This window comes from Stigmatopora nigra, chromosome 11 (genome assembly GCF_051989575.1).
Source record: "Stigmatopora nigra isolate UIUO_SnigA chromosome 11, RoL_Snig_1.1, whole genome shotgun sequence".
NCBI classification, from domain to species: domain Eukaryota; kingdom Metazoa; phylum Chordata; class Actinopteri; order Syngnathiformes; family Syngnathidae; genus Stigmatopora; species Stigmatopora nigra.
The window spans coordinates 12,484,621-12,506,456 of record NC_135518.1 but is presented as its reverse complement, the minus strand read 5'-3'; the positions used below and the strand labels follow the sequence as shown (position 1 = coordinate 12,506,456).

Sequence of the window (21,836 nt, the reverse complement as noted above, 5' to 3'; positions counted from 1 at the left end):
CAGGAACCGCCCCCTTGGCCCTTCAATGTAACACCCACAGTTTAAACCACAATATATTGAAATCACTTGATAATAGAATACAATTTACAACCCTAAAACCAAACTTCTTGCACATTTTATCTGTTCACACCAACATTACAAGCTAACAAAAGTACCAACAAGCCTGAACACATTCCTTCCTTAAACTTCATTTCTTCCCCCCACCAAACTACAAAAAACACCCTCACAAAAAAATCAATCTACCCTCACACAACTCTCCCTCTTCCTCTTTAGTAGCACCTTCTTGAAAGCCAAACTGCAATTGCACAAACGCGTTTTCGCGCTCGTGTAGGCTGTCATCATTTCCATAAATTAGCATCCAAGTATTAGAGCATCAAAAAAAATGTCTGCAGCTGTATTTGAGTTCATGCTGGAGGATTTATGCCCTCACAGTCACCTCTGTCACACTAACTTGGCTCGTCTGTAAAGTGGAGATAAAAGACCTGCTCTTAATTTGGATAAACTTGCTGCCTTGCCAGTAGCTCTTTTGCACCCTCACTTTCTCACATTTATTTTTTGCATTAGATCTTACCTGTTTCTCCATGGTTCAGGTGCTAAGTGTTGCTCCCTGGTGGTTTACAGCCGAGGGAGGGCAGGTCGGCGTCGGGTAGCAGCTGCCGATGCCGCCATTCCCGCAGGTAAACAAGGCACGAGGTGGGAGGTGGAAAGTTTTCCTACGTTTTTATTTTTTTTATATTTGCGGGCTGGTGCATTCTTGGCTGTCATCTGGGCTGCTGGTTTACACAGGAGTGTGTGGAATAGGGGTGGGATTGTGTTCCGACCTATAAAGAGGGAAGAGTTACAGAAATGTGGTATGTTAGAAGTGTAATTAGTGGAGGGCAGTCAGGTGTTTTTTTTGTTTTAGAAGAAATCTTATTGGTTAAACTGTCGGTGCTGGAAGAAATTTGGCCTTGAACTGGTTTGCTAACACCTGGATTGTAGGAGGTGGTATTTTTGTGTGTGTACCCTGCAATAAACAGTATTTCTTTTTAAATTGAAGGTTTGAGAATGTACTAATTTGATTCCAAGTGAATAAAACATAACAAAATAAAACATAGAATAATAGTCCAAATTTAAACGACACATAAACAAAACATTTAGACAATCTAGAATACATGAATATTGTGTTTTTATAGATCGAAAACAATGTTTATTTTTGCTTTTTTTATACACATATTTTTAGATTTTACAAAATGATTTTTGAACTAAAAACAGAAAAAAATGGACTAAAAATGACAATTATTGATTTAAAAGGTGGAAAATCAGGAAATTTAATATATATCTATACACTTCCTTTTAACTTGATCCTAAAACAGAAAGTCAGCACTCATGATTGACTTTCCCGGGCCATACAAAATGATGCAGTGGGCCAGATTTAGCCCCCGAGCCACCACTTTGACACAAAGTTCCGGGTAAACAATTTTTTTTTTGCCACCTGCTAGCTACTATCTCCCTATTTAGCCTATGTAATGCAATTTTTAATGGAATGGCTTGCATATACGTCAATTGGCGACCAATCCATTTGGACTGGGAGAGGCTGGAAGCAATCAATCAATGAAAAAGCAAGACCCAAAGACACGTTTGTCGTGGATTCTTGGCAGTCATTTCTCCGAATGAATCACCAGCAAAACATTTGGCCAACTCCAAATGTTTTCATACGCTTGCCTGACCAAGCATGTATTATATTAAGGCCTCGTGTCCGTGAAGGTTTTTTTTTCACTTTTTTATTTCTTGGCTCCGGGCAATTGGAAGCGCTTAACTTGGAGTCCTGAAACGTCCAAGTAGATAGTCTGGAATCCTGCAATCCATTTAGTATCGCCTCTTTCGTCCATATGCGGGTTTTCCCTTGGTACTTGAGCATATTGCAAAATATAGTAAAGGTTTACTGAGGACACCCAATTTAAATTTGACGTTTATCCCACTCTTTGGCCCCCCCCCAAATATTGAACGGAGTCCACCTCAACTCACCCACCCAGAAGACCTCATTTCAACATCTTGTCTTCATTTTTATAGTTTTTTTTTGACATTTTATGGTCAAGTTGGATGCAGGCAGTAGAAATAGTTCTTAAAATCACATGTATTCTTTCCATTGCTTTAAAATAAAGGTAAAATAATAATAATAATGTAGGTAATGTTTTTTTTAGTCGTCTTTTAGTATGGGGAATTTATGAAAAGTATTTTTCCATAACTAATTTGATTACTTATGGGCGAGGCAAAGGGGTAAAACATGAAAAAACATGTAGAAATATGTTTTAAAAAAGCTAAAATAAACATTCTTTCCGATCTATAAAATAAATGAATATTTAGGGCTTTTAATCCAGTTCTTTTAATCCATTAATAAAAAAAAAATTGCCCTAAACGATATTTCCATGACAGTGTAGAGGTTGACTCACCTGACGAGGGCTTGGGTTCAATTCCCAGAGTTGGTGATATGATTGTGAGTGCAAATAGTCATCTGTCTTTGACTGGCGACCAGTCGAGGGTGTCGAATACCTTTTGCTCCAAGCCAGCTAGTGATAGAAAAAAAATCTTTAGAAGAATGGACAATATAGTATAAGATGACCAATCGTTCTAGGACAACCTGACCCACATACACACACATGGTACAAATCCCACGCTAGCAAAAATGACATCACGCTTAAGGAATGTGGTTTTCATCCCTCAAGACTGGAAAACCTCAAACAGAGTTCCAACCATAATTGCGGACTGACAAACGACAAACTCACCAAATAGTACGTCTGATCTTTTTTTTTTTTTAGGAAATTTTCTTCCAAAATGAGTAAGCCAATGGAAAAAAATAGTAGACAAGAAGACTATATTCAAATATGTTTTAAACTGAAGTTAATTTAAGAAAAAAAAAACAGAAAAAAAACATGATTTATATTCCCATTTCCGTTGGTTTTGAAGTTTGTCCACTAGGAGTATATTTAAGACTATCATCTAGAAAAATATTATGTTCTCATGTGTTTTTTTTTTTTTTTTTGCATTTCCCTCCTACGGCTTGGTCTGGATTTCTGTTAGTTTTGGACTTGGACGCCATTAAAGTGAATAAGCACACTTTATGAAACGTGAAGCGTTCTTACCGCTTTAGTTTCGCCTGTTTTTTTCCCGTGGTGGTCTTAAATGCCGCTTAGGGGGGACGTGAGAATCTGCATTGTCCTTTTTACTTATCCAGTTGTGGGAATGGAATATGGTAGACACACCCACGTGGTTATTGGAGAAGGAATACCTGCAAAAAAAGAGATTATTGAGCTGGGATTTGAATGGGGAAGTCTTAAATATGAAGCAGATGTGTTAAATGCTAGTTTAGAATGAGGGCGAAATACGTTAAATACTATGTGGAGGTTTAATGAAAGGGAAAGTTTGGGGAAATGATGTTGTTTAAAGAGGAAATCCTGTTTTGGGAGGGAAGCTATTTTTAGGAACTGAGAATTATTTTGGAAAGTGATAATTTTTGCTAAGATTCATTCATTTATTAATAGATTAGAGTTAATAATCGGAGTGTACTTAGCTTTGGATGTATTTGATTTGAATCAATGTTGCTTTTATTGAGATTTTTATCATTGAGGAATCTATTTATGGATTTTAAAATATTAATTATTCTTATTCATGTTTACTCTTATTTATATTGAGTAATACAACTTATTATGTTGACTATTTATTACTTTTTTATTTATTATTTATCTATTTGTTTTTTGTTGTTATTTGTGCACTTTTTTATGTTATTGACTACTTATTTACCTATTATTTATGACTTATTATGAATTATTTACATATTAGTGGTAATTATTATTTATGGATTATTTATTTTTGTTTTTTTTATTGCTATCTGTGCACTTTAAATCTCATTATACTTGTAGAATGACAATAAAAACATCCAATTCAATAATTATTAATCATGTGAAATAAAAAAGAAGCTAAATAATTTAACCATAATAACTATTCACTTGTTTTATAAAGGGGTTAAGCCCACCATATTATAAAAAACATTTAAAAAATTATAAATCCTGCTACATTATCCCAATAATTCCACTATACTAACTACATTAAAGTCTATATAAATTGTCCAGTCAGTGTTTGGATGGATGTGGTTTAGCCAAAGGTCAACAAAAGCGTACATTTCTCAACTTTACAGCGAACGACACTTCTTTCTCACCCATGAGAATTCTTGTATAGACACTGTCAAACATAATAATAAAAAATTGTGTGTATATCCAGGAACAATAGTCCCGTCTTCCAGTAATATGAATCAATAAAGCAAACAACCTTCTTATATTGGGTACTTTTGGGTCTTATCTCGGGTTGTTTTTACAAGGATTAATCTGCCCCAACTTGCTCACTTGAAAAGGCGCAGGTGGCTTGGCTGGGAATTTTTTGCTGATTCACCAAATTCCTTCACTCCCAGGAGAATGAACGCAAGAGGCGGAAGAGGCGGCACTGGAATTGAACTTGATCCGTCATCCGGCCTAAACAACAAGCAGCGTTAGCTTCTTCTTCTTCTCCTCCTCGAAGGAATGTATTCATCTGGAATCATTTCCAAAAAGAGGCCTGGTTATTAAACGCAAGCAGTTGGCTTGACAACTTTCATCTTATTAATTCTCTTTGTGGAAAATCTAGGTTATATTATGTTTACTTTTAGTTTTTGGTTGAAAAACATGATGAGAAAAGCCATTTTGTGCTGGTAAATGTCACCAAAAGTCCGGAAAACTAAAGAATTTATGTTTACTTTACATAAAACTAAGCAACATATATTCTCTTTTTGGAAAATCGAGGATTATAATGTTTACTTATAGTTTTTGGTTGAAAAACAAGACGGGAAAAGCCGTTTTGTGCTCACCAAAAGTCCGGAAAAGTAAAGAATTTATGTTTACTTTACATAAAACTAAGCAACAAATACTGTCTTTGTGGAAAATCTAGGATTATAATATGTTTACTTATAGTTTTTGGTGGTAAAACATGACAAAAAAGCCATTTCATGCTCACTAAAGTCCCAAAAATCCGTAAAACTAAAGAACTTATATTTACTTTACATAAAACTAAGCAACAAAATAACTTTAACTTCATAATATTACATTTTTTCTCTACAATATATAACTTTTTGTAATTTCTCGCGACGCACCAATTGTTAAACACCACCTTTGAGAACACACAACATAATATCATCATTTTTTTGATCATTTTCTGAAATATTGCCGGATCTTGCACAATGAATTGGCACTTTAAATAATTGGATAAACCAACAAACTCGGTCAAGCTCTTCGCATACGTAGCACGGCCAATCGGGAGCTCTGTTATGCTATTTCTATCACGCTTGACCTTGAGACAACACGACGGTGTAACTCACTTCCTGATTGGACGCTCCGACACCCGCCTCCACTTGTTTTTTGTTTTTTTTCTGGGTGACCTTGGTCTTTTCCTCTCATCCAGATGCTCCAGACCAGAAAACGAAGGATGGATGGCAAGCCTGCTGGGCTTTAAAGGGGGCCAAAAAAGGTTCCTTTTCTTCCCCCAAAAAAAGTCCAAAAATAAAAAAAAGGTCTGCAAAAAAGATAAGATTAGAAATGAAACATGGCGTGTCGGGAGGAGGTCGCTTGGCTCTATTAGATGGGTGAAGACCTTCAAAGTAAAGCCAGGGATTGAAAAAAAAAGAGCCTTGAGCCATAGTGGAAAAACCCAAACAAACGTCTGTAAGGGAAAATATTGATCCATAAAAAAGATGGCGACATTCTACTTAAGTGTGTCACCTTTTCACTCACTGTTTTTTGTTGTTGTTTTTTTTAAATGTCAAAGACTTGACAGACTGCAAAATATTTTGGGGCCCTGAGGAATTACACACTTGAAAATAGTACTACAATTGAATATTTTTTTTTTTTACAGTTGGTATTATACTGTCACCATGCGGTCAGTAGGAGAAATAGACTGATTTTAAAGCTTGTATGTATATACATATCTACAAATATTTAACCTCTTATTTCAATATTTAAATTACTAGTATTCCAAAACTTTTATTGACGAATTTATTATATTTTCCACAATCAATTTTTCCCCATTTTTGGTTGTAAAGTCAGCAATTATTGACATTTTAAATTGATTTAATTTATATTAATAGTACTATAAAAAATGGAGAATCCAGTTTAACCAAAATAAAAGTATGTATTTAAATATAATTAATTCGTTTATTTAAGTTTTACTATATTATTGAATATTGACATATTTTTTGTTTTAATTTTTAAATTTATTTCAATATTTACACAAATATTTTTCTGTATTTTTTTTATGGAAATACTTGACCAATAGAGAGCGCTGCCGTATTGTGTACTGATATATGAACTAAAATTTAATTATAAACCATCCAAAAGTGTCAATTATTCTTCCTCTTATCCAAAAGCTAATGTACTTTTATTTAATTTAATTTAAAAAATAAAAGTATGCAAATTTGTATTTTTTGGTGATTATTACTTCCATTCTTGTGACTTGCATCAATATCCAATTTAACAATTTTAATGAATTATACGTCTACTTTTAATCATTGACAACAAGTGCATTAAACACAATGATAATAAATTGTGTATTTTAGAGGATGTGTTTAATGCATAAAAGATGAAAACAGTATTTTAAAAAAGTTGGTGTGGTTACACTTTAGCACAAAAAAGTTTTTGTAAAACTGACAGAAAAGGTCGTTTTTTAATAAACAGGCCTGATTTTATGACTAAAATTTGGGGCGCAAACCAGTTTGATCGATGCTATAATTCTTTAAAATGTTTATATACATTGTATGTACATATTTTGTACAAAAAAAGTTTTTGTATGTCAAACCAGAGTTTCTGGCAATGCGTCTCCATTGCTTTTGGACAGGATTTGCCATATATGGCCATTTCCTTTCCGGTGTGGGGCAGTTCTGGGACCGGCGCTTTGACCGATGGACGGCGCCGAATGAAAAAGGCGCATCTCGCCGAGCGGTCGGAACAAACGTTCTCCTCGTTCTCTTTCGATTGCGTCTGAGCGGGCGACGCCCCATTGGTTGCCGTGACCCGCGGGAAGGCGTGGCTCACGCTCTGAAGCGTCCAATGAGATGGGCGAGGGGCTAACGGGCAGCTTGTTGTTACCTTGGTGACCGGCGAGAGCCTCCGATGATCCAAAGGACTTTCGCTCAGAAATGGATCCGAGGGAGCCTGAGACAAAAGGGATGTCTTTTTTTTTTTGTTGCCAGTTTTGGAACGTTTTGGGGGGGTCACCCTGTTTGTGTGAAAGAAATGTTACCATTCAGGTTGAGGTCGATGACGTCGTTGCTGAAAAGTGGATGCCAAGAGTCCCAGAAGTGATCCTCTGAGCAGTCACCTAAGCAATTAAAAAGTCAGAAATAAATAGTCATTCATTCATGAAATTGGAGTACCCAAAGAAAACCTACAAAACATGCAAAAACCACCACACCTGGGGTTGAACCCAGAACCCGAGAAGTGCGAGGCCGACGTGCTAACCCAGGGGTTGGGAATCTTTTTGATGAAAAGAGCCGTGACCCATTCATACTTTCAAATATTATTCCTTGAGAGCCATATTCAAAATTTTAAAGTAAATATATACAAGAAAATGTTTGCATTTTTTAAAATTAATCTCACCACTTTTAAAGTAGGAAAAAGTCTTTTATGGGTGCATTCGGGTATCAACTCTCACTGACGGTTTCCATATTTTTAGCTCACAGGTTAGTGTGGAGCCATATGCACCTATCAAAAAAAGCCACATTTGGCTCCTGAGGCATATACACCCATTAAAAGAGCCATATGCATCCATCAAAAGATCCATATGCACCTATCAAAAGAGCCATATGCACTCATCAAAAGAGCCATATACACCCAACAATAGAGCCACATATGATAGTTCCTGAGCCATATGCACCCATCAAAAGAGTCACATAGGTTCCCGACCCCCCTACTTTTACCAAGGAGTCTAAATAAGTTCTTCCAATATCAAAATGTACCCGCTGTGGTAGTTGGCGAGCTCCTGGCGGCACTTTGCACGGACGCCCCGTCGTCTTCCGGCGTTAGGAACCGCTCGGATATGACGGGCGAGCTGTTGTCGTAAGGGGAAGCCTCGCCGCTGGACACCGACTCGTTGGAGGAGCATCTTTCCATGGAGGAGGACTCAGTTGGTGCTACCAGGTTAGAATGGCTAAGAGAGACAAGATTTGTCTTGAAGTGCTTTAAGGTGAAATACAACTGTTCGAGTGAGACTCACGAGTAGCGCGTATCCTGCCGCCGAAGTAAGTAGTCCACCACGTCGGGATCTGTTTCCAGGAGACTGAGAAAAACCTCGTTTTGGAGATCGGCAGGAACCTAAAAGTCAGAAAAAGCCATTGAACAAATATTTAAGTAGTACTTTTATTCATTCTTGCATTAAGAGTCAGATTTTTAAGGCTGAAATGTCATAAGAAATCAATGAAATTGTGTAAATAATCATTTATATTTGCCAAAATTTGACCAAACTTCCTTCAACGCTACCCCAATTTGTACTTTGTTTATCGTTGCCTAGAATAATGGACGAACAAAAACGTATTAAATCGGTGTTTACATTTGAGATTGGCGTCACGACTCCATTAGAAGAATTCCGCGGGTTTGCTAGTAAACAGTTTACAGTGAGTGAGAGAGCGAGCGCCACTTACCAGAAAGAGCGAGTCGCAGGCATTGATCATGTTTTGGAGGACGTCGATGATGGCGCCGCTCTCTTCGGCGCGGGCTAAACTCTGGACCGCAAACTCCTTCTCTGGGTTTTTTTGCTTGTGTAAGAGGTTGGGGCCCAGGATGGTGGCTAAATTGAGGGATGTCATCTTGTTTCCCGGTTTCTGCACAAAAAAAATATTATAGAGAGGTTAATAATGAAGTATTGTACGATTATTTCGTAGTTTACGACGTCGGTTTTGCCCAAATGACAAACTATTAGTTTTGTATCCAATATACAATAATCAGGCAATGTTTTTGTTTGTTTTTGGCTGGATATTCTAACTTGAATGGAATGCGTTTATTGGTATTATAGATTAAGTTTTTAAATGTACTAAAATTGTAAATAATATTTTTAAATACAATAAACAAATACATTAAATTACAAATAAAGGTCTAATCTACTAGTCTGGGCTAATATAATATAGTCTAGTCTAGTTTAGTCTAGTTTATTCTAACATTATCTAATCTAATACAATCTAATATAATGTAATATAATATAGTATAATATTTTATAATCAAACATAATATCACATAATCTCATATAATCTAATATTATATCACATAATCTCATATAATCTAATATAATCTAATACAAACTATTATAATGTAATATAATGTAATATAATCTAAAATAATATAATCTAATATAATCTAACATAATCAAATGTAATATAATAAAAACTAATCTAATATAATATAATCTAATATCCAATATAATCTAATATAATCCAATATTATCTAATTAAGATTCACTTTTGTACACATTGCCACTGTAAAAGCAAGTCACAAAATGTGAAAATTCTGGGGTTTTGGGGGGGATTTTTGACATTTGGCAACTTGAAATAATTCCTCAATTCCTTACTTTATGACCGTCGTCATCCAGCATATCTTCGGCCCGGGCAGCCACGGCGGAGAGCGAGCACAGAAGACGATGTAGCGTGTCACAATGGCACGGAGGAAGCAAGAACATCAACAGCTGGATGGCTTTCTGCTGCTCGCCACGTTCCAACACTTGCGACATCGAGACAAAAAACATATTTGACGTCACGTTACGCTCGGATGGCGCCCGTTTTTATTCGCTCACGTGTTGAGTTGACAAAGGCGGCGTAGAGTTCTCTCGTCAAAAGAGGGTCGGGCATGTCGCGGAGGAATTCTTTTAGCAACGCCGCTACGTCGTGAACGCTGTGGTTTTGGTCCAATTGCAGATCCCATCCCTGGTCCAGTTCTTCGCGCATCTGGGTGAAAGGAATGGGGAAATGATTAGGGGATTTTTTGGTGGGCTTTTCTTCCTTCAAAGTGACTTTTTATTACCTGCCTGACTCTCTTCTTGGAACTGCCCACGCGGAAAATTCCCACCGTTTGTAAAGCTGGAAAGAGATGAGAGTGAGTTTAGTGATGATTGAAGAGGATGACATAGAGTTTTAAATGTAATCTAAAAAAATGGACTGATTATGAGGGAAAAGGGGGAAAAAAAGATGAGAAAATGGGCAATGTTAGGATATTGAATGGACAAATATGGTCATTTAAATTGGAATAAATGCAGTGAAAAGGGGAAAAGTGACTATTTGGATATGAGAAAAATATCAATGAAAGAAAATGATGATGCTAAAATGCAAAAAGAAGGAAAATGGACCCAAAAAAAATACATTTAAAGAGGAAAAATTGACCTTAAAAAATACAATTAAAAAGGCAAAATGCACCCCAAAAAATACAATTAAAGAAAATGTACCCCAAAAAATACAATTAAAGAGGCAAAATAGACCCCAAAAAATACAATTAAAGAAAGAGGGAACATTTTAAACAAATAAAATGAAAAAGGGGGAATAACTACAACTACAACACACAAAAAATCATAAATACTAATTTGTCTTACCACTCATCCTCACAAAAATTGCAGAGGGTGCTTGAGCCTATCCCAGCTATGAGCTGACAACAATTCCGGCGCCTGCTAAGGAAAGGCTCCGGCACCCCCACAACATTTTTGAGGATAAACACTACCAAAAAAAGAACAAATAAACCTACAAATGCCTTCAAAAAATATTTTAGCGCCGCTCATAGCAGTGAATGAGTTAAAGAATAAAAAAGGAAAGAAAGTATAGGAAAAAAAAAAACCTGAAAATATGGAACATCCTTTCTTACCATGATTTTCCAGGTGCTGACAGCAAAGCTCCACCACCCTTGGGACTTGAGGGTACATGGGGTTGAGGCTCAGCTTTTTGTCATGCCGCTTTTTCCTGTTTTTGCCCGTCACCTCCACTGGCAGCGAGAGTTGGAGGGCCTCCAACAGCTGCGACTGGTTATCGTCCAGGTCGGTGATGCAGTCCACCGACACGCCACCCTTTAAAAGAGGTCAAAAAACAACCGCCATTTTTAGAGTCTTTTTGTTGCCATATTCAAGTAGAAGGTATCGTACCCTCCTGTGTGGCCGAGGAGGGACGTCCAGGGCCGCGGCAAAAGGCGATTTGTTGGGGCTTTCCGAATTGGAGCTGAGGGAAGAGTTGCTGCTGGACAGCTCCTTGTTGACCCTCTTGAAGGTTGAAGTGAAGTGAAGGAAGGAGAGAACCAGTTCGGTGGGGTCGCAGTGCTGTTCCGGTGGACGGTCTTGACGACGTTTGTGTTTGCGGTCGTTGCAGATGACCTGAGCCAGGGGGATGCCGAAGACTTGGGGGGTCATCGCCTCTGAAAGAAGACAAAAGTTTAGTATACATGGGTCAATTTCTGCTTTTTGAAGTTTATGTTGTGTGTTTGTTTACATGTATGTTTACTCAGCTGTCACTCGAAATTACAACCCATTGGAAAATGTCTGTGTTTTCTATTCATTTTCATGGCTTAAAAATGTATTTTCTTTATTATTTCTTTGCATACATATTTAAGATATTTGGTAGTATTCAATTATGGAACAAATTATGGTCATGGCATGTAAAATATGCTTCTACTAATGAAAAAAACATCTGAAAATAATTCATTTCGTAAGTAGAAGTACTTCAGGTATTTGACATTGTATTATTTTACTATAACTTATGTCTAAATGAAATATTTTTTACATGAAGTATTTTTTTTTACATCTTTGGCAAACAATTAGCAAACTATATTTATATTTTTGATGATGTTCTATAAGTAGAACAGTTTAGATTGGATATTTCTACTCCAGAATTCCTTCTTATTACATAAAGTGAATTAAAGCAAGCATAGAAGCGCTCACTCCTCCAAGTTTAAGAGCACTTAACGCTTTAGTAAACAGAACAAATGGGGGAAAAAAAAGAAAGGAAGGGGGTGTGTCTTATCGCGAGGATGTTCCGCAACCAATCGGGCGCCGTTTAAGACTATTTTTATTTATCTTTCATCAACTTGAAGGCATTTATAGAGTTTCGGCTGGGCTCTTAAGTGGAGTCTAAAGCCACTGTGACTCAGCCCATTTAAAAATGCATTTAACGCTTATTTACCTTTGTCTTTACTCTTTTCCTTGGACAGCGAATCCAACTTACAGCGGAGTGACTTTTTGTACTTGTAACCATCTGAAAAGGAGATGAATTGATTAAAAAAATTTAGTTTTATGGCTAAAAAGAACAAGAAAAGCGTACATACATTTAGGAATGGTGACATGGCAACCCAAATGGCGATCTCGAAGAAGTCGCCTGAAGGCCACGTCCCGTAGACGAACTCGTTCCAGCTCGGAAAGGCTTTGTAGGGGGATGGGCTTCAACCCCACTGAGCGTCCCGATACGCTATTCCACGTGAAGCCTCCCTGTGGACGTAAACGTAGAAAAAAAATGGAAATAATATGTCAAAAACTCAATTATTCAATTTATACGCGGATGCTTTGAGTTTAATAGGATAGAAGCGCGGTTTATTGGTGTGACGGGACTTTGCTCCGCCTTTATTAATGTTGTTAATTGGCATTCATAGTGTGACCAATTCGTTTGGCCGCGAGAGGTTGGCAGCGAATGCAGATGGCTTGGAAATAGTAGCATTTAATGTCAGTGAAAATGAATTGTAGGTCAAGGGTGTTTCATTTTGAAAATGAATTTATGGAGTACTGTATTTTCTCGCATATAAGCCTTATTGGTGTGTAAAAAAAATGATGACTGAATAAAGTGAAAATGAATTGTTTTTCAACCTCGGCCGGCGAGCCATATACGGCCCATTACAGATAAAAACATTCATTTAGAATAACAAATGCATTTACAGAAGTGAGAGAAGAAAAAATGTAGTTATAACAGTAAGTACTATAATGACAGAAGGAAAAAAAGGAGTTATAATAGGAAATTGTGAACATTTACACCAGTATATAAAACATTGAGATTAATCTTTGAATTAAGGTTCTCAGCAAATAATTTTGATCTATATTTCCTAAAAAAATGGGAAATATATACCTGATAAATATATTTAAATTTGGAATAATTTCCCATTATTTTAGTAAATATATATTTCTCGCATATAATCCATATTAGTAATACAAATAAATGATGACTAAATCAAGTTTACGGTTTATATGCGCAAAAGTGTAAGGTGACATAGACAAAACGCCATTTTTATTCGAGGGCAAAATGCCAAGACTTAAAAAGGCGCACGCGGCGATCCGCCGTTCCGATACGACGGCTCTAATAATCTGAGATGCAATCCTGAAATTTGTGGAGCGTGGCCATGTTGCAGATTACGGGCCGCCTTGATCCATTCGAGGCGAGTCAAGATAATCATACGAGCCGTGTTCCAAAGAGGCTTAGTCGCTCATTATCGGGATAAGGCTTACATTCAAGTGGCTCGCTTCCATTAAATGAGAATTAGGTTCATGCCATATTGGCGGGGTTCGGGAGGACAACCTGTTGGGAATATTATTAGGCCATGTTTGCCAGGCGTTCTAATACAAGCGAGCAGAATCATAGTGAAAAAATCCACGTGGGCCGGACCATTTTAGATATAATATTTGGATTAAATTTTTATATAAATGGATTAAAAGAACTGGATTAAAAGCCCTGAATATTAATTTTTTTATAGATTTAAGACAATGTTTATTTTAGCTTTTTTTAAATATATTTTTAGATTTTACCAAATTATTTTTGAACTAAAAACACAGAAAAAATTATTAAAAAATTACAATTATTGGTTCAAAAGGGGAAAAATCAGGAAATTTAATATACATCTATACTCTTTATTTTAATTTGATCCTAAAATAGAAAGTTAACACTCATGATATACTTTCACGGACTGCACAAAGTGATGTGTCGGCCCAAATCCGGCCCCCGAACCGCAACTTTGACACCTGTGATAAACCTTGATAAAATTGCACCAAAAACAACTTTTAAAAAGAAATCTGCAAGACATCTGGATCAAAACAGCCTTCCTTAATAATCCACATGGAGAATCATGCCTTAAATCTGCTTGGATTGCGCAAATCCGTCCGATGTTATGAAACATTGTACAAATCCTTTTGTTCGACTCAATTTAACATCATATTCCCACATGGAAAAATATTTCCCACAAATGTCGTCACCGGCATTCTCCTACTTATTGTCCAAGTACAACTAATTTCACATGGAAATATTCAATGAACAGTTGCAGTAGATTTAGTAGCAGATAATTAAAGTTTAATTTACTACTTGATCTAACACAAATAATCAACAAAAAAACACGAGTTAAGCAATTTAGGTCCTTTTCTACCATTAAATAAACTCTTCTCAACAAATAAACCCAAAATACTTACAGTAAATGTGTTTTCTATACTTTTTTAGCATTGTAATTCTAAATGGACCTTTTTAATGCTTACGTTTGAGGGTTTAAATCCGGTACAAGCGGACAAATGTGGCTAGTGGCACACCTTTTCTTGGTTTGCAGAACTCACTTAACCCCAATTAAAAGGCTTTGTTGGGATGCAAAGCTTGTGTTGTCCCTTCCAAGGAACACAAAGACAGGAAAGCTTGGATGAAGTTGAAACAATCCTGTTAGATCCAAACATACGATAACACTGAAGAAGAAGAAAAATGCACTTAAAGTGCACAGAGAGGAGTGGCAATAGTCCCCAAATCTCAGGAAACCATTCAATAGAGCTTAACTTTGATTTCCTTTTAAATGTTTTCCAAGAAATCTTTGAATTTTAACCCCCAAAAAGTACTTATATGTTAAAAACCCATACATTTGCCACTATTACACTTTTTTTCCATCTCAGCCAGATGTTTTGAAGCAAAAAAATGAACTATATTCATGATCTCAGCTATTTTATACTGAAAAGAAGATAATTAATGGTATTCATTAACTTTGTATGTAACTTTAACGTTGTGTTTACATTGTGTGCATAGAATTTCCTCCTCATCATCATTATCATGGCAAGGAGCGCACAAATAGTTAAAAAGACCACCCTGCTCAGACAAACAAAAATCGTAACTTACATGAAATGTGACGCTTCGTTTCAATCGAGACTCAGTCATTTTGCACTTGGAAAGTAGTCATGCAACATCGCGAGGTTAATTATTCCTGATTTGGATTGCAAACCTCTATAAGTAACGGAGGAGTCGACATGTTCTCAGCTGAGGTCCAAACTCTTGACATCAGGGAAAGTGTGGTGCGTTCACGGACTGACTGATGGGCTCGGTTACGGGAGTACTTCGTCAGGAAAAGTTTAAAATACGGCGAAAGACGAAAAAAATCTATTTAACTATAATAAGGTTACGTTGATTTTTTTACTCCAGTCTTACGTGCGTTTGCATTGACGAGTTTGGGTGACTTTTTCACCGCGCACTTTTAACAGTACACCGACCCCAAACACACCAATTCCCAGGAGTCTGCGCTTGCGTTGCTATGGAGACAGCTCAAGACGGAAATACATACTCGGATGTAATTTTACAAGCTAATTACCTTGTGCATTTGCAAAGCTTTTACATTCCTTTTTGTAGTAAATAACGTTCAGTTATCCTGAAATAAAACTGCCAAACATTTTCTATAGTACTTTAAGGCACCATTGCCAATTTAACTAGTTAAAAAACTGAATATTTACTATAAAGTCTGTCCAATTTTAATAAATCCTTTAATAAACCTTACTATAAGGGTTATTAAAATACTTAAACATGCAAAAGCCTTTCAGAAAGCATATTATATCTCTCAAAATCCAGCACCTGTTGGTTTAACCCTTGTAACACCCTCATTTTAACCACAAAGTGCAATACCCAATTCCTCAACTGTCACTTTAACAGCATGTGACTCAATACACTGTTGATAAAAAGCAGTTGGGAGCAAACATGAGATTTGAATGAACTGACAGCGACCCCACCACTAACGCGCATCCGTCCGCCCGGCGGCTTGTCGGACTCGGTGGTAGTTGCCATAGAAACGAGCGGGTAAATCAGCGGGCTTAATTCCACGCCGTGCACTAAAAAGGGCAATCTCCCGTGGGAAGAAATACAAGGGCTTGCGGGAGGGCAAAACCACGGATCAAGTGGTTCTGGTCCACGATGTAAACCAGATGACTCCTCTTTGTTCAAATGTGAGGTTCAGGGATTTTAATCCAGTTCTTTTAATCCATTTATAAAAAAAAAAAAGTTGACGTTAACAGTAAAAATTGCCCCAAAACTACCATAATTTACTGAATAACACTTTATGACATCTTGCATAACAATCCCCATTCATATATATATTCGAAATCATGATTATGACAGTATTTTGCCAATGTCATGAAAAATATTCCAATAAAATGTCTATTTTTGCACGTATCGTACATTCACACATAACCCAAATTTGGGAATAGTGTGGGTAGTAACAAATGAGCTAACCAACACAAATACTACATTCAAAGTACCGTATTTTCATGACTATAAGGCGCACCGCATTATAAGGCGCACCCTCAATGAATTACATTTTTTCCATATATAAGGCGCACTGTATTATAAGGTGCACTGTCTATTTTGGAGAAAATTTAAGACTTTTAAAGTGCGCCTTATAGTCGTGAAAATACGGTAATTGCTATTGACTTCCAGGTATGAAGCACTTATGAAGCACAGTCACCTCTAGAGCCAGCCATTGTTGATGTTTTGGATAAAATCTTGCAGTGGGGGAGGAGCTATATGATGGAAGATTTAGTAAACTAAGCTGGCATCTGCATATTTAACAGTATTGTTTCAGTTCAGGCATTTGTGTTTTTTTAATATCCGACAGTGGTGGTTTTTGGTTTTCTGTTTTTTCCATATATAAGGCACACTGTATTATAAGGCGCGCTGTCTATTTTGGAGAAAATTTCAGACTTTTAAGTGCGCCTTATAGTCGTGAAAATACAGTACTCAGTAGAAAGTAGTTATGGTAGACATTTAAGATGTATTTTCATGAGTGTGAATTCATTTCATTAGGATTACATTAGTAGTGAGTCTGTCTCTCTCTCTTGCTGACGATTATAAGATGGTCCAGATATCTGCTTTTCATTACGAGCCTATTTATAATGTCAAGGTTCCATTGCACAAAATAAACAGTGTTACCATGAGCACTGCCTGTGCAGAACAAACAGTCTTAAATTATGCGCGTGTTACTGCCACGGCAGATTTAAAAGAGGCGCTCGTGGCTAACTCGTAAATCAAAACAAGCTTTTTTGGTTCCTTAAAAACAAATGGCAGGGAAAATGTCATTGTGATAATAATACACGTAACAGCTTTTCAAGAAACGGCCTATTAAAAAGACTGCTTTCTCTTTTAAGGGGGTAAAACAAAGGGTTAACTTTTTTTGGGTTGGACGTTATTGTGACATGAGGCAAGCGTTTTGAGTCGTATCCAGTGGAATAGTTGAAAAATGTGTCAGTGTGTTTTTTTTCATGATGTCGCGCCCCTTTTTTTGACAAACACACACATGGTTTGAATCTGGGAATTCAATCTATTCACTTTATTGTGAAAATGCAGCAATGTTGCAATGGTGGAAAGATAGTCACTGTTTTTGACTCATATTTTTGCAATGCAATGTGTTAGTTATCAATTTTAATGTAAATGGGAGTGTTTTTAATGCTAAAAAACTTTCAGTGCTACTGTAAATATTCACTGTTGTTTTCTAAAGTATGTGCAATAATTATTTCAAAATGTCAGGCTTTTTTTTTGCTCTGTTTGTCATGTTATTTTCTTTGTTTGTTTTTTTACTTGTTTTAAAAAATTGTGAAAATATCATTGTATTTTTTGTGTATTTTTTGCTGCTAGTGTTGTTTACTTTGCTGCAATTATTTCTCCATTTATTTTTCATTTTTAACTGTTTGTGTGTGTTATAATCAATATATTTTCAGTATATAATTTTTCCAAAAATATTTTTACATTCTGTATAAACTAACATGTCATTTGAATTTTATTCATCCATTATATTATAATTATTTTAAAATGTCAGCTTTTTTCTTGCTCCATTTATCATGTTATTTTCTTCTTTTTTTAAATATGCTTTGAAAAATTATGAAAATATTATTAGATATTTTGTGTGTATTTTTTCTTGCTAGTGTTTACTTTGCTGCAGTTATCTCTTCATTTATTTTTCAATATTTAACTATATTACATTCAATATATTGCCTGTATGTGATTTTTCCTGAATATTTTTACATTCTGCATACTATTATGTCATTTGAACTGTATTTATACATTACATAAACGCCATATATACATGCTAAAGACGCCTGGAATCCCAATCTGTTTGCCCTAAAGGGATTTCCCCTCACTTTAAGAATTCAACCCTATTTTTCCCCGAATAAAACATCAACCAAAACCCATAATCACACCAAAAACAGCATAAATTCAATGTCTAACCTGATAGGACGTACTCTCCACCGCATAGTGCCTCATCAGTGCCGGGTCCAAGCTTCTGGTCTGCCTCAGTCCACGTTTTGAGATGGTTTTGGGGCTGAGGGAGCAGGAGAAGACGCTACTTAGAAGTCCATGAGCAGACATGTTGCTCTTAAAACACATTAATAATCCACACAAGACGCAGGTTTCATTTGGTGGACGCCAGTCCTTAACAGAGGCTGCAGAGACGTTCCACGACTCATCGCCCTGCGTGGGATTACGAAAAAGTCCCCCCTCTCTACACACACCCTGGGTCTGACTCAAGACCTGAGGCGGAACCCCCCCTAAGTCCCCCCCTTTGAGATCTCCAGATAAACTCGAGTCATCCATCTTTTCATCCTAGTTATTTCCCCTAACAAAGTGCAGTGACAAATTGCAAGAGCACCAGAAAGGAGGCGATATTACTTTAAACTAGTGACATAGTACAGTTCAGTTGTATTTAACTTTTTTTTTAGTATTTATAGTAGACGAGTCATGAAAACTGTAACTAACATGACATGTCAAAGAAAAAATGTTATTGTAACTAAATAAAGGACAATATTTACAAAAAATGAATTAAGTTGGCACAGTGGATGAGTGGTTTGCGCCTCGGTCTCACAGTTCTGGTGTCCTGGGTTTGATTCCAGGTTGGCCTTACTGTATGGAGTTTGCAAATTCCTCCCACATGATAAAAATATGCATGGTAGCCTGGTTGAACTTTCTGAATTTTGCCTAAATATGGCTATTAACAGGCAACCAATTCAGGGTGCCCTGCTCTAGCACCCCCGCGACCCTTGTGAGGATAATGAATGAACCACTGAATAATGAATGAACAAAATTAAGTATGTGTATTGCACAGAAGCAGTGAGTATTTTCAAAACATGGCCCTTAAAAGGCAAAATATAAATGAAATTGGCTAAAAAAAGTTAAATACAACTGAACTGTACTTTGTCCAAAAAACTTTTAAAAAGCCTTGTTTCAAATATTCATACTCCAAAATTCCAAAAGAAAAATGGCCGAAAGTTACACTGACCAAGAATGCAATCTTTCAGCCCAAAAAAAATGGGTTCCATTTTTTTTAGCTTAACATATAAAGTGCAATACAGCAGTAGCATAACATAACATAAACATTACTGTACTTGATCATGACTATGTGGATTTATCCTAAATAGGCCTTGACTTTCATTGCGTGTCATTAACCAATGAGAAGAATGTTGAAGTGGTATATACATTCCCACTCCGCCCATTTTTTTTCTTCTACTAAACTCTGGTTTTTGAGGGCGCTCCAGAAGGCTGGCATGCTGTGCCCAGGGCCTTCCTGTGGGACCTCCGGGGAAAGGACCCGGGAGATAAGTTGACATGTGAACCGCCACTGGACGGCCTGGATAAGGGGTCCATCAGATAGGCCCACTCGGCCCAAACAGACACGGGAAGTACCCAACTGATAAGAGCAATGTCGGCTTTGTGTTTGATCTACTTATTTGGCGTTTGGCGGCCATGTTAAGGACTCGCCGCACTTCCCACTCTGACACTGTCAAGTGGACCTTTTGACGGATGCTCTTGACATTTTTTAAGGATCCAATTCCAGTGAAATAACGACATTGAATAGACGGTATAAAATAAGGACATTTTTTGCTTTTATTAACAATTTGAGTGGTGAATTAAAAGGGATTATGACGCATTTTTGGGGGGATTTTTACAAGTGGATTAGTGTTTATGTATGGAGGAGGTTATATTTTTTTGGGGGGTAGAACTAAAGGCAATTATTATCGAAGAAAAATGAAAATAAAGTATGTTTTTATAGCTGGCTGGCCAAGGTTGTTTTGTCTGGTTGATTGCGTATGACGTACTGTTGACTTTTTGTACTTTTTATATATGAGTGAGTCATCATTATGATGAGAAATTGCTTTTAAAAATGTTTTAAAGGGGTAAGACCACTGGATGGTGCTAAAATACTGTAGTAAAACACGGTACTGTACTGTAATTGTGCAAAGTGGGTCATAAAATATTCATAGGAATGGGTGGAAAATATTAAATGCTAATTTCTGACCTTTACACATCAAGTGGATTAATCCTATAACAGGCGCCATATTGTGGAATAAGTAAATATATAATCATTTCCATGACTAAAGTAGAAGAAGCATTTGGAATTCAACCAAAATTGAAGCAAAAACACTTGAAAGCAACATCAAAAATTCTCAAATGTGACTTTGTAACAACATTGTCAAAATAGTTGATATTATTATAACAATATCAAACCTTTGATGAGAATCCAAACCATTTTTCCCAAGCACGGGACGTTTAATCTAACAAAAAGTCAATCCAGCTGTGTAGGGATTGAACATTCTTCCCTGGGCTTGCGTGGGTTTTCACTGGGTACTCCGATTTCCACCCACATAAAGCGAAAGAGAGAGAATGGAAGTGCACAACAGATGGAATCCATCTTTGGCCATGTACATTTTGACCTTTCGGAAAAAAAAATCTGCACAACTCAATGAGTCATCACTGTCATTGACGTCCTACTTCCAGCAGATGGCAGTGTTTAGGATTCAGAAGCAAAACATAGCAACAACACAATGCATTGTCATCATTACTTGACTGCAGCAATTTCAAAGTATTTAATATATACAAAAAGCCAATTCTTGGCCAAACAAACCACTTTTGCATCCGTGCAATAACACGCCATCTTGCATTTCCACTCAGCTCCTCCACAAACTATTGATTTTTCGGGTTTTTTTGGGGGGGCATATCATCTCGCCGTTGATAGAATTGACTCCTGGCTATCAATGTTTCAAGGAGGCTGACACCGAACCTAAATTACTCTCCCTCCCTTCCCCGATTCCCATCAAGACCGAGCCCTTGGTTACCTTCTTGTGCAGTTGCCGCGGTTGTTCGCAGACATGGACGACGACAATGGCGAGGCCAAGGACGAAAGCGCCATTCTGGAAAACAAGATGGACACACAGAGGTATGATAGTCAGATTGTGTTTTGTTACCATGGTCAATATTATTCTTATTTATTGTCAATATGCTTCACTAATTCATTTATTATTGTTACCCATTTTTGCTTCATCAATTAATTTCTTATTGAGTTTATAGATTCCTCTGTTTTTATATTTATTAACTATGAATACTTGTATATAACCACTAAATTAATCATCCACTAATTACTTGCAAAAATGCAATATGTACTTTAGCACAAAATCCAGTCCGCAAAATACATCTACATTTATCTAAATCATGGGGTTTGGGAACCTATGGCTCAGGAGCCACATTTGGCTCTTTCCAAGGGCGCATATGGCTCTCCACTAACCTGTGA

At 36.8% G+C, this 21,836-nt stretch overlaps 1 protein-coding gene and 1 long non-coding RNA gene across 2 annotated transcripts; both read right to left on the bottom strand.

Annotated features, from left to right (window-relative positions):
* Positions 1 to 3,120: 3,120 nt before the first annotated feature.
* On the bottom strand, positions 3,121 to 6,087 carry LOC144204476 (uncharacterized). Its single transcript, XR_013327898.1, has 3 exons — positions 5,384 to 6,087; positions 4,380 to 4,563; positions 3,121 to 3,268 (listed from the first exon to the last, which is right to left on the bottom strand). It is a non-coding gene; the product is annotated as an uncharacterized LOC144204476 (long non-coding RNA).
* Positions 6,088 to 6,603: 516 nt separating this feature from the next.
* LOC144204200 (rho GTPase-activating protein 6) lies at positions 6,604 to 18,751 on the bottom strand. The gene is made up of 13 exons (XM_077728019.1): positions 18,503 to 18,751; positions 12,339 to 12,498; positions 12,197 to 12,268; positions 11,167 to 11,432; positions 10,893 to 11,091; positions 10,065 to 10,120; positions 9,838 to 9,988; positions 9,616 to 9,764; positions 8,696 to 8,875; positions 8,272 to 8,369; positions 8,015 to 8,205; positions 7,300 to 7,377; positions 6,604 to 7,211 (listed from the first exon to the last, which is right to left on the bottom strand). Exons 1-13 carry the CDS (start codon positions 18,659 to 18,661, stop codon positions 6,850 to 6,852), a joined length of 2,121 nt encoding a protein of 706 aa, XP_077584145.1. The 5' UTR covers positions 18,662 to 18,751; the 3' UTR covers positions 6,604 to 6,849.
* Between the last annotated feature and the right edge of the window lie 3,085 nt (positions 18,752 to 21,836).

Bases quoted from the DNA above. Each gene is read 5' to 3' on its own strand.
- LOC144204200 (XM_077728019.1), bottom strand. From the start codon at position 18,661: ATGTGTTTTAAGAGCAACATGTCTGCTCATGGACTTCTAAGTAGCGTC. The intron at 11,092-11,166 runs GTACGATACCTT...CCTCTTTTAAAG, and splicing joins CTCCTCGGCCACACAGGAGG to GGTGGCGTGTCGGTGGACTG. The intron at 10,121-10,892 runs GTAAGAAAGGAT...ATCTCTTTCCAG, and splicing joins TCAGCACCTGGAAAATCATG to CTTTACAAACGGTGGGAATT.